Here is a 12,420-nt window from a genome sequence, read left to right as displayed (position 1 = left end):
TAAGGCTTTATATGTGAGAAGGAGGATTTTAAATTCTATTCTGGATTTAACAGGAAGCCAATGAAGAGAAGCCAGGATAGGTGAGATGTGATCTCCTTCACTTCTTGAACAGTAACAGCGCCAACGCCCAGCCGACCAATAGAAATGCGTCTTTGATTAAGCATCAAATTTATGAAACTCAGTTTGAAAAAAAGAAAAATAAAACTTAAATAACATGTTTTTTCTAGACAAAATATAAAGAAAATGAAAAATAAATATGATTTGAAGAAATAAGATGTGAGCAAACAGTTTTTTAGTCATTTCTGGGTTTCCTTCCAGTAAATGTCTTCTCTACCTGCAGCAGAGCTGAAGCCTCAGCAGCCGTTTGGCTTTTTCTTTTTTCTGCGATAAAAGAATCTGAAGGTTTTTGTTTTCTTGCAGCTCATCGGAGAGATCCTACCAGGAGGTCCCTGAGCCGCTAACCATGGGCAGCTACAAGCAAGTGAGTCCTTTCTTCTCTCTGTACCGCGCCTCTCCCTACCAGCTCCGCCCCCAGCTCATAGACACCATGAACATTGGGGGGCCCGAGCTGAGTGCCGGGGTTGGCCCAGCTGAACCTCCTCTGGACCCCCATGAAGAGGGAGCTGAGGAAGGAGAGCCGTGGACCTTGGAGTGTCTGCGGACTCCCCTTTCTGCAGACACCTCAGACCAACCGCCGGTGGCTCGGAGAGAAGCTTCTAGCAGCTCTAGGTCTGGTGTCTGTGAAGATCGACCGCTGTCCATGACAGATTTTGGTGACAGCTTGTTTGAGTGTGAGCGAGCGGAGCAGGACTTCAGAGAACTCTCTATGGAGCTAACAGAACCAGAGGAGGTTTCAGCTGCAGGGGCGGGTCCAGGTGGACCGCTGGAGGTCACTGCTTCCAGGAGAGGAGCGGACCAGGCGTCACTGCGGCTCTATGACATCCTGTATGGACCGGATGTTGACCGCCTGGGTCCAGAAGGTCAGAGGACTGCTGCAGATGAGGACATCATGGAGTCTATGGGGGGGGCAGGTGTTCAGCAGACTTTGGATCAGGAGGTCTCTGATCCTCTGGTCAGCCATGTGAAGGCCTCAGGTCCAGAGCCCGGAGCTCCAGCCAGCCCAGGTTCTGGTCCATCTGGTGTCTCTGAGGAAACCATCTCTCTCCCAGTGGAAGCGTCTCCATCTGAACTAGAACCAGCTCCTGGAACCTTCTGTGGAAGCTGGTCTCCTACTGAGGACAGGGCGTCCTCTCCTGATAGCGCCATAGAGGCGCTGCTGGTTCTGACCCAGTCCAGGGCCTCCTCACCAGGCTCCGCCTCCTCTGTCAGTGAGCTGGGTCTCCTGGCCCCAGACTCCCCGATACCTCAGTTCAGGCCCTTATCTCCTCTCCCTCCTCCCTTCCTACCGTGGGAGCTTGCAGTAGCTGGGGGGCCGAAGGGGGGCCCTCTGCTGCTGCTGACAGCGGGGGAACGACCCCTGACCCCCATGGTTCCAAACCAGAGACCCTTTGGTAGACCAGTGTCCCCAGCCAGTGGAGTGGCGTCCTGCTCTCCCTTTGACATGGAGGACAGAGCTCCGTCTCCTGGCTCTGTAATGGCTGAGACCGTCTCCTGGTTCTTTGGACCCGATTGTTGTGGCGACTCCTCGTCTCCTGGGTCGTTGCGGTCCGGGTCCGATTGGCTTGCTGTAGAACCAGGCCCGCCGTCTCCAGAACCATTCAGAGCTCCTTCTCCTTCCTCTGCCACCTCTGGACATCAGTCTCCACTGGTTCCACCTTCCTCCATTAAAGCAACTGGTGACCAACCACCAGAACAACAGACTAATCCAGAACCTGCTGAGTCCCACTGGGACCACGGAGACGACTGGATCTTCCTTCCTCACCCTGAGGACAGACCTGCAGACTCGGTGACTGAACATCAACCCAGGTCACCGCAGTCATCCCCATACAGAACCGATTCTCCTGCGTCAGATCAGAGTCCTGAGAGTCCAGATTCTCCCATCCATCAGTTCACATCCAGGATCCGCCGCCGTTCTTTTGGACCGGTTGGCTCCTCCTCACCAGAATCTGCTCTGTCTGATGCCGAGTATGAAGCCATGCCTCTGCTGCCAAGTCTGGATCCCAGGCTGTCGTCTCCTGAGTCCTGCTGCTCTCCTATCAAAGGTCCAGAAACGGGCCAACCGGGACCGACCCAAGGTGCACTCTATCAGAACCCATCCAGTCCAAAGGTTAAGACAGAAGGAGCTTCAAACAGTTCGGGGTCAGAACATGCTGATCCAAACGCCAAAACACCAGAACTTCTATCAACTGATGGCAGTAAAGAAGAACCGGGTCGAACCGATGATCCGGAACAAGAAGAAGGAAAAAATCTGGAGCGTGGTAGAACAGAAACATCCTCCTCACCATCTGCAAAGTTGTTGGTACCAACATCTCCAGATGGAGCTGAGATGCGCTCTGCTTCCGGACCTTCAGGCAGAACAGAACCTAGGCTCATTTCTCAGATCCACGATCCACAATATTCAGGAGACACGTTTAGAGGAGCAGCAGGAAGGCCTGTACAGCAGGTGGTGACCTCAGACTCCTTCGAGGAACCAGAACCTGCTGCTGCTACAGAACCCTCCAGGAGCTCCTGGTCTCCCAATTCTGAAGCAGAACCCAGAACCACACCGATGCTGCTAGAAGCTGTAGGACCAGATTCCTCTCAGTCAGGCAGACCTGCAGGGAACCACAGAGCAGAACCAGCTGAACCCCCCACAGCTCGGCTCAGAACCTCCTCCACTGATCTTTTACCACTTTGGGTTGGGTCGGTTCTGGAGGACCAATTGGATTTAAAGTTGTTTCTATTGGAGGACAGACCATCGTCTCTTGAAGCAGCACCAGGGGACACCCATCCAGCAGCCGGGTCGGTCCGGTCCCCTCCCACCCACTCTACCTTCTCAGACGGGGAGTTTGGGTTTGTTTCCTCATCTGGAAACAGCAGACCTCCGTCTGTAGGTTCTGTAGATGAAGGCAGACCCCTTCCACACGAGTCTCCTGTTCCGAAGTTAGAACCCCACCTTTCAAACACGTATCCAACCATGTGGGAGAGGTTCTCCTCCACCGTCTCCCTGAGCTCCCAGTCCGTCTCCGTCTCCATGAAGTCATTGTTCGGGGAGAGCCGGCCTCCGTCTGTGGACTCTGTGGATGAAAACGGGCCGGTCCCACCAGAATCCCCGCTTCCAGACTTCAGGTTGGCTCTCCATGAATGCCGTGCCCCTCCCCCTGTGTACGGGTCTGTGTCTCCTGCCTCTGGTTCCTCAGACCAGCGCTGTAGGTCTGCTTCATTGGAGTCATTGTTCGGTGAGATATGTCCTCCCTCCATCGGTTCCTTTGAAGAAGACGCGCCGCCTTCATCCGACTCCCCCGTCCCACACTTTGGACAGAGTGAAGACGGCCATCAGGCTCCACCACCAAGGTCTTCCTCTCCTGTGTCCTTTTCCTCAGAGGATGACTTTGGGTTTGTCTCTCCGGGGTTGTTGCTGTACAGCAGCAGACCTTCCTCAGTTGGTTCTGTTGATGGGAAATGTGCTGTTCTTGCAGAATCCCCCATTCCCCAGTTTGGCCCAGTTCTACCAGACAGCCATGCCTCCACTACGCTGGACGGATCCACGTCTCCTTTCTCAGCGGCCTCAGACATGCAGTGCAGTTCTGTCTCCATGGAGTCGCTGTTTGGTGAGAGTCGACCTCCGTCTATCGGCTCAGTGGATGAAACCAGGCCTCTGCCCGCTGAGTCCCCCATTGCAGAGTCTGGATTCGCTTTAGCAGAACTTCCTTTGAACACCCTGCAGAGGTCCTTGTCCCCTGATACCTTTCTGTCAGAGTGTGACTCCGATGTCCTGTCTCCATCTCCGGGCTTGGAAACTAGACCGTCCTCCCCTGATGTGGATCTCTGTGGGGACTTTTACAGAGGAGATTCACCAGTTCCTGACTTTAAGTCTGGATCCATTTCCTTCATCAGTTGTCGGTTGTCATCTCCTGGATCAGACCTATCAGATGTGGAGCATGCTCAGTCAGATTCAGACGCTCATGTGTGGGAGCAAAGAGCAGACTCACCTGAACCCGGATCATCTGGGCCCAAAGAGAGCCCTCAAAGCCACGCCTACAGGCTAGTTTATAAAGCAGAGCTGTGGAAGCTCATTTCTCAGATCCGGGATCCTCAGTATGTTGGAGAAACATTTTCCAGTAAAACTGGACTTTTTGAGTATATTGGAACCAGAATGCAGTTTGTCCATCAGAACCCTGAAACGGAGGAGGACAGCAGGAGGTCAGACCATCCAAGAAAATGTTCCAGCTCTCTGTTTCCACTGCACCTGAGTACCAATTCCCAAGACTTGTTGTCCTGCGACCTGCTGTCAGATGGAAACCCAGATCATCAGAGGCTTCAGATATTCAGTGGGAGCAGAACTCCATCAGCTGATTCAGAGATATCCACAGACGACAGCAGGTCTGATCCAGAACCAATCCCTGAAGGCAGCTCAGGGAGCAGAACCTCCTTCCACTCAGAGTGTTCTGATCCTGAAGGCCTTGCTTTAAAACCACTAGAGCAGCAGCAAGCCTCATACCAAACCCTCCTGGTCGGTTCTGAACAGAACCGGTCTGTAGACGTGTCCGTGCCGAGGGGACAGCAGCTGATAGGCCAGCTTTGTGACCCACAGTACACTGGAAACGTCCCTGGAAGCAGGGCTGATGCAGAGACTAGTCTGGAGGCCATTTCACTGGATTTAGGGCGCGAAAACATGAGCAGGAAACTATCCCCAGACTCTGACCTCGAGTACCGAGTCCTCTCACCAGAGACCCCCCGGTTAACCAGTGAATACCAGTATGATTCCCAGGACACAGAAGAAGAGAATCGTTTGTCCGCAGATTCACCGATTCCTCAGTTTTTCTGTCCCATATTTCCATCTCATCGGGAAGCATCTCATTTAAAACCAGAGCCATCCAGCCTGTCCTGGTTTCATAAACCTGCTGAGATAATGGGCGAACAAGAACCTGAATTAGCTCCTTTAGATCTATCTGGATTCACTACAGCAGAGTTCTGGATGCCAGAGAGAACCCTTTCCCCACATTCAGTGTCATCTGAAGCTGAGGGACGGGCTTTGTCTCCACAGTCTCCAGTATCAACATCAGATATTAGAAGATCCTCTCCTGACTCAATGACAGCTATTGACGAGTTTCGAGCTCTGTCTCCAGACTCGCCTCTACCGCCGTTTCTCCGAAACATGGAGCCAACCTGCCAACCATCATATCCTCTACTGGACGGGTCAGACACAGAACCAGAGCTTTGGGACCCAGCTTCCACTGAAGCTCAATTCCCAAGTCCAACCTCCAACCCTGAGAGAAAGCTCTGCATGCCTTTACCGGACTCAGGAGGTCCAGAGGGCAGATTGCCCACTCCGTCACTGCATTTATCTGGGAATCAGTTCAAAGCCAGAGAAGCAGAACGTTTCCCCTCTTTTGTTGGCTTTAAGTCAGCATCTTCTACCACTGTTCCTTCTCACATGGAGTATGCTCCTCTGGTCCTGGGACAGACTCAAGCTCCACCAGATACTCCAGAGACAGAAGCCAAAACTGAAAGGAGACCTTTGTCACCTGAATCCGAGTCAGAGTGTAACTTTTTCCCACCCGAGTCTCTGAATCAGATTTTTGGAGCAATATCTCCTGAATCATGTGGCTCTCCCGATCAATGCAGAGCTCTCTCACCAGATTCTCCAGTCCCAGAGTTTACAGCAGCGCTACAGAAATCTATAAACATACACCTGGGGCATAAATCTTCTTCCCAGGAGTCAGTGTCGTCTGATCTGGAGTTGGAAATGGACTGGGGGACCATGTTTGAGGAGCAATGTCCATCTCCGGACTCTATAGCTTCAGGAATCCTTTTACCCGATTCCCCAGTCCCTGACTTTGGACCATTTGTATCCGTTGGTATCTTCAGGGTATCCTCACTAGATTCGGACCTTTCAGGTTCGGGTTCTGCCCCCTCCATTTCTCAGCTGGTTGGTGATGAGTCTGAAGAAAGACCAGAGTCCCCAGGCCTTTATTGGGAGCCAGATACATGTAGATCTCCATCTCCCTGGTCAGTGTGTTCAGAAGAGGAGGTGGAGTTTGGTATCTTCTGGTTTAGCGAGGACAGAGAATCTTCTCCTGGTTGGTCTACACCTGGACATGAACCCAGACCAGACTCCCCCGTCCCTGATTTTACTCATCCACTAACAGGGCCCCTCTATACCCACTCGGCTCTAAGGTCCACATCCTCTTTGTCGCTGTCTTCAGATGAAGGATCTGCTCAGTCTCTGCCTTTTCTGCTAGAAGACCGAGCAGAAACTCCAGGCTCTACAGCATCTCAGAATGAATGCAAACCGGACTCGCCTATTCCCCAGTTCACACCTTACCAGGCTGAGCTCCGTCACAGTAAGGTTGCTTCTTCATCTTTGGAGTCGTTGACATCAGATAAAGACACGGACACTGATTTGTGTACGACTTGGCTTTTTGATGACCGAGCCACGTCTCCTGGTTCCAGGACATCCAAAGAGGAGTGTGAACATCTCTCACCTGATTCTCCTGTTCCTTCCTTTCCTCTGGCACTAGAAGAATCCATCATCTACCTCCCAGCTTCCAGGTCCACTTCAACTCAGTCGTTGTATTCAGATCCAGAGATGGATGAATCTTTCTCAGAGGTCATAGAATATCACGCCTCATCTCCTCAAAGTTCAGACAGACCATTTTCTCCAGATTCTCCTATTCCAGACTTTTCACAGAGATTATTGGTCCCATTTCATGAGCTCATTTCCAACAGGTCTTTTTCACCAGAATCAGATATTTCTGAAGTCGAATATGCGCCTTTAATTTCACAGATATTTGCTTTAGAGATCAGAGCAGATTCAGAAGATTCTGAAACCGAGCACGGGTTACTGTCTCCTGACTCGCCTTTACCCGCGTACCCCATGGCCTTCGTGGCTGATTCAAGGTTCAGATACAGGTCCACCTCTACTGACTCTGAGCTCTCAGATCAGGAACTGGAGACAGAGTTTTGCCTAACTGGGCTTTTTGAGGACCGAGGACCTTCTCCTTGTTCAAGGACCTCCAGGGAGGAGCTCAGACCCCTTTCTCCAGAATCACCAGTTCCTGAGTTTAGACCGCATGACTCAGCAATGCTTAACATGGAGCTCAGGTCTATATCACCTGAATCGGTGTCTTCAGATCCAGAAACGTCATCATTTCCAACCTGGAAAGACTGGTTCTACAGCAGACCTTCTTCTCCAGAATCTTTATCATCAACCAGGCTTCCTCCTGATTCCCCTTTGCCCGACCACCATTGGCCAACATCTGAACTACCTAGACCTGCTTTTGGAAGTCGGTCTTCATCCCCTGAGTCGGCCTGTTCAGATGTTGAATTCATCGTCTTAAGTTTAGGATCATTAATGTACAACAGACCGTCTTCCCCAGGATCAGGAGCATCTGGAGAAGATGGTCTGTCTCCAGACTCACCAATATCCGACTACAAAGCAGCAGTGCGAGAAAACATCATCATTAACGTTGGGTATAGATCAACTTCCCCTGAGTCTTTAGAGTCGGACGTTGAATATGCTTTAGGAGAGCTTCTTCTAACGATGGGGTTTGGTGATGAAGATAGACCAGAGTCTCCTTGGTCACAGATCCAGGACATGTCATCTTCATCTTCACATGAAGGCATTGCCCAATACCAAGCCATGTCACCTGATGCACTGAAGTCACTCAGAGACATTAGAGGTGGATCTCAAGAATCTTTTGGGGACAGCAGGAGACTGTCACCAGACTCAATGCTTCCTTGTTTTACTAAGAAATTAGGAGAGACCAAGGTACCTGAGAGGAACCCTGAGGCCTCATCCTCAGAATCTCTGTGCTCAGATACAGACCCTGACAGAAGAAGACTGTCACTACAGCCAGGAAGATCCGACGATGAGTTTCCGCTGCCTGAGTTCACAGAAGCTGCAACGAGCCATCAATTAGCTAGATCTGCAGCTGAAGAACCACATCCACCAGGCCAGAGGACAGACACACCAGAGTCAGTGGACCTGCTAGCAGATCCCAGCGGGGGGGTGGTCTGTAAACCATCAGTGGAGCCTCCCTCACCTGAGCCATTAGCCGCTATGGCAGCTAAATACAGTCTGGTCTACGGCGCTGAGCGATGGCGTCTGGTCTCTCAGGTTCATGATCCTCAGTATGCAGGAGAAACCTGCAGGAGTAAAACAGCTTTCATAAAGTTTCATGGTAGAACAGATGGATATGAAAGGACTGAGATTATTGATGATGGGGAAAGACCTGACCAGAACCAGGAGGACAAAGGTCAGCATACAGTTTCTCCTGGTTTCACGGACAGAACTCATACTAAAGCAGAAACACCTCCACCAATGATGGAGTCTGGTTCATCATCAGGACCAGCTCCTTACAGACAGTCAAAGTATGCCTTTGAACCAGTTGAGGCCCAATCATGGTCATGTGGCTCAGCACCAGGATCTGACCAAGAGAGGGTTCATCTAGAATCGCTGTTTCCAAGTTTATCCAAGGCGGAAACTTGTTCCCCAGTCAGCGGGTTCAGCCCCCCCCCAGTGCCAGAACAGGTCCGGCGTCTCAGATCCACACCATCATCTCCTGGAACTCAACATTCAGATTTTGGTTTCATGCAACTGAATTCCGAGTCAGATTTAGCTGAATTCAGGTCATCGTCTCCAGAATGGGGTCTGGTCTGGTCCGAGGATCAGGAGGAGAGTCAGAGGCCTCTGTCCTCCCAGTCTGTGCCCGAGTTCAGACCAGTGTCCTTCCAGTTGGCCATATCCATGGCTGAGCAAAGGGCGTCATCTCCAGAATCCCTTCCAGAGGATCTTCAGAACATGTCGCTCCCTCCAGACTCCCCCATCCCTCAGTTTACAGCAGCATTGCAGGTTTACCCCATGAACTGTCGGAGCTCGTGCTCATTCTCTGAATCGGAGTCCAGTGATCCCGCTGAATTCCTCATCATGTCGGATGGGGACACCAACCGACCCTCCTCCCCGGACTCTGAGTCATCCATCAGTCAGTTCAGTCGGCTGGTGCACGATTCCCCCGTGCCTGAATTCATGAGAATATTATCTTGGTATTTTATGGATCCTGCTCCCTGTGAGCGGTCTTCCTCACCAATGTCTTTGTCGTCAGACTCTGAGTTTGTGGCCTTACCCGTTGAGTGTTGGGTTGATGATAAACCCAGACCTGTTAGCCCAGAAAGCCTCCAGTCTGAAAAGGATTTTAGCTTTGATGACAGATTATCAGCCTTCAGCTCCAACATTCAGCCCGACTGGTTGATGCCTTCCTCTGGGTCAGAACAGTCTTCATCGTTCCCTCAGACCAAACCAGCAGCCTGGTCTCCGTCATTCTTTAAATCTAGTCATGAAAGGTCATCTGAAGAACCTGATTGGCCAAACGTCCCAGAAATCTGGACGCACGAGAAAGAAAATCTTCCTAGATCAGAAGCTGATGAAGATATGAGAAAAGACTGGTCTCCATCATTGGTTAAAGATGTGAAAGCAGAGGAAGCAGAGGTCCGGGCCGGTAGAGGGGAAGAATGGCAGAGAAAAGCAGTTCCTGACAGGGTAAGACTGAGAGCATGATAAGGAAAAACTAACAGAAAGACTTGATCTTTAACCCCGGGTGTATTCTGCTAACCTCCATTCCTGGAGTTGATAGAAATCCTACTAATCCTCTGATGTCCTCCAGCTGTTGTGTGGCGTGATGGGAAAGCTTGCAGACACATGTGGACCTTTGTCTTTTTGCAGAGTTTAAAGTGTGCCGTGCCACTAATCCTCTCAGACGGTGTTAGAATCTGCTTCTGATTCATCATTTCACCAACAGGTTCCCATCCAAATCCCGCCGTTTCCTGCCTCAGCAGGAAGTGGCTTTAAACCAGGTCTGCTCTTCTTTGATGACCAGCCAGTCGCTCCACTTCCCATCCTGCTGCCTGATCAGGCTTCCTATAAAACACACCGGACTGTCACTCCGGTTCTACTGGTCTGTGACGAAGCCTCACGCTCGCAGCCCCGTGTTTCTGGAGAGTTCCCACCGTGGGAACACGTCCAGCCCAGGGAAGCCCTTCCACCCAGCTCAGACCAGCCTTTGGAACCAGACGGGGAAGCTGCAGTATTTTCCGGCACTGTGTCTCCAGTTGTTTGCAGCTCCAGATCTGTGGGTTCCCTCAGGAGAAGGTCTGAAGCTGCTGAGGCCTTTCCTTTAGGCTCCAGGAGAGTCCTCTCTGAACTGGAGAGAACCGCCTCAAACGTCATTGAGAGGAAACCCAGGGAGTCTCCACATCCCTCTGATTCAGATGCAGAGTTTTTTGACTGCCGACAAGACTTTTCAGAACCAGAAGAGGAGTTAAGCTATCATATTTCTGAGCCTCCTTCACCGAGGCCAATGGGGAGTCCAGATCCGGGTGTCCTGGATGAGAGCAGCCGGCCTCTCCTTCGCCGCCTCTCCTCTGGCAGTCAAAGTCTGGGGGAATTCGCTTATGACTCTGATGTTTCAGGGGTGGGTGCTGCTGAGGGTGGCCTCCCCATGTGTGAGGAGCTGCCATCTAGAGGTCAGGCAGGATATTACGATGAAGATGACTTCCTGGGAATGGTAAGAGGATGAGCTAAAGGCTGCACCTGACTCACCTGGCTTTTGGCAGATTGCGGTGGTGATGCTTGAAACTTTTGGATTTGGACTAAAAGCACCTTAGATTGATTTTATGACACTGATTGGAGTTTGTTTTTGCATGAGAGCCTGAACCGGGAAGGAAGAAGCAAATAAAGCGATTTACTGCAGACCAACCTTCCCCTGATGCCTGCATGTGGTTTTCCTACTTCTTTTCTTCACCTTCTCTCCATCTCACCTTCATGTTCGGCCCCCCTAAGACATGATTCCCCCTGCGCCCCCCCATGGGAAGGGAAGGTGAAGAAACGTGTGGCGTGTTGTAGCTGCAGAGTTCACCATGCTGGCTGTTTGCTGTCTCCAGGAGATAGCCGAGGAGCTAGGAGCGCTGTCCTCTGATAGCTCAGAGGAGGAGGTGCTGACCACCAGGGTGGTCCGACGCAGAATCATCATCCAGGTAAAAGCAAGCATGATGATGATGATGATGATGATGATGATGAAGCAGTTGGCAGGCCTTCATTAAACATAAGAACCAAAATCCCTCCAGAAGGTAGAAAAGTTCTGGTCCAGTTCAGTCATGGTCAAACGCTAAGCTAACTGCTACATGTTTCAGGTTAGCTAAACAGAGAGCTATTCTACTTCTGTATGATCATATTCTTTAACAGCGCCCTCTGCTGGCTGAGAAAAGCAGCCTACGCCAATATCACCCAAAACAATCATTGAATATGTGAAACGCAAATAATTTGTATGTTTTTTTATTCGAGACAAAAATTATTAAACATGATTTTAACTTGATCCACCGTTTCGCTTAAATTTTATAAGTTTGAATATTTAGTCGGTCCTTCAGCAGGATCTCTGAGGTAATGACTCGGTTCTGGGTCGATGACTCGGTTCTAGTTCGATGACTCGGTTCTGGGTCGATGACCCGGTAATGACCCGGTTTTGGGCCAATGACCCGGTTCTGGGCCGATGACCCGGTAATGACCCGGTTCTGGGCCGATGACCAGGTAATGACCCGGTTCCCCCCCGCCCCGGTCTCACCAGCAGAGCGTCCATGATGGCGTGCTGCTAACGGCGCCCCTCTGTGTTTCTGCAGGCCGACATCCTGCCGGACGTCCCCCCTCAGACGGTGACGGAGGAGAAGTTCACTGATGAAGACGGCAACATGGTGGTGAAGAAGGTGAGCGACCCCCCCCCATCAGAGGGTCCAAACTCCGCCTCCGCCGTCCGGCGCTAACCGTTGACTCCTCCCCTCCAGATCACACGGAGGGTGATCCGGCAGTTTGTGTCTCCAGACTCAGAGACGCAGCAGGTGGAGGACTCTCAGCAGGAAGCGACCCGGATAGAGGAAGGAGACGCTGTGTCCAGGGTGGTGAAGAGGACGGTGGTCCACAGCGCCGGAGAGCAGACAGAGGTGCTGCCTCCCTCACCTCATTCATCCTGTCCCTCACCCGTCCATCTTGTCCCTCACCCCGTCCATCCTGTCCCTCACCCCCATTCATCCTGTCCCTCACCCCGTCCATCCTGTCCCTCAACCCGTCCATCCTGTTTCTCACCCCGTCCATCCTGTCCCTCACCCCCATTCATCCTGTCCCTCACCCCGTCCATCCTGTCCCTCAACCCCATTCATCCTGTCCCTCACCCCGTCCATCCTGTCCCTCACCCCCGTCCATCCTGTCCCTCACCCCGTCCATCCTGTCCCTCACCCCCATTCATCCTGTCCCTCACCCCGTCCATCCTGTCC

The 12,420-nt window shown here is 51.7% G+C and overlaps 1 protein-coding gene across 24 annotated transcripts in view; it reads left to right on the top strand.

Annotated features, from left to right (window-relative positions):
• LOC107103578 (ankyrin-2-like) overlaps window positions 1–12,420 on the top strand; it is a 73,169-nt gene that overhangs the window by 56,754 nt on the left and 3,995 nt on the right. For 22 of the 24 annotated variants that reach the window (XM_015403325.1, XM_015403328.1, XM_015403347.1 and 19 more), the window contains 4 exons: window positions 421–481; window positions 11,041–11,133; window positions 11,773–11,856; window positions 11,935–12,090. In XM_015403325.1, the coding sequence (XP_015258811.1) occupies window positions 421–481; window positions 11,041–11,133; window positions 11,773–11,856; window positions 11,935–12,090 (394 nt within the window). The remainder of the gene's footprint in view (window positions 1–420; window positions 482–11,040; window positions 11,134–11,772; window positions 11,857–11,934; window positions 12,091–12,420) is intronic. The other 2 variants (XM_015403331.1, XM_015403330.1) reach the window with 1 other exon arrangement.

This window comes from Cyprinodon variegatus, unplaced genomic scaffold (genome assembly GCF_000732505.1).
Source record: "Cyprinodon variegatus isolate N-32 unplaced genomic scaffold, C_variegatus-1.0 Scaffold1481, whole genome shotgun sequence".
Classification (NCBI taxonomy): domain Eukaryota; kingdom Metazoa; phylum Chordata; class Actinopteri; order Cyprinodontiformes; family Cyprinodontidae; genus Cyprinodon; species Cyprinodon variegatus.
Note: the sequence above shows the minus strand (reverse complement) of the source record. Positions and strands in the feature narration are given on the sequence as shown.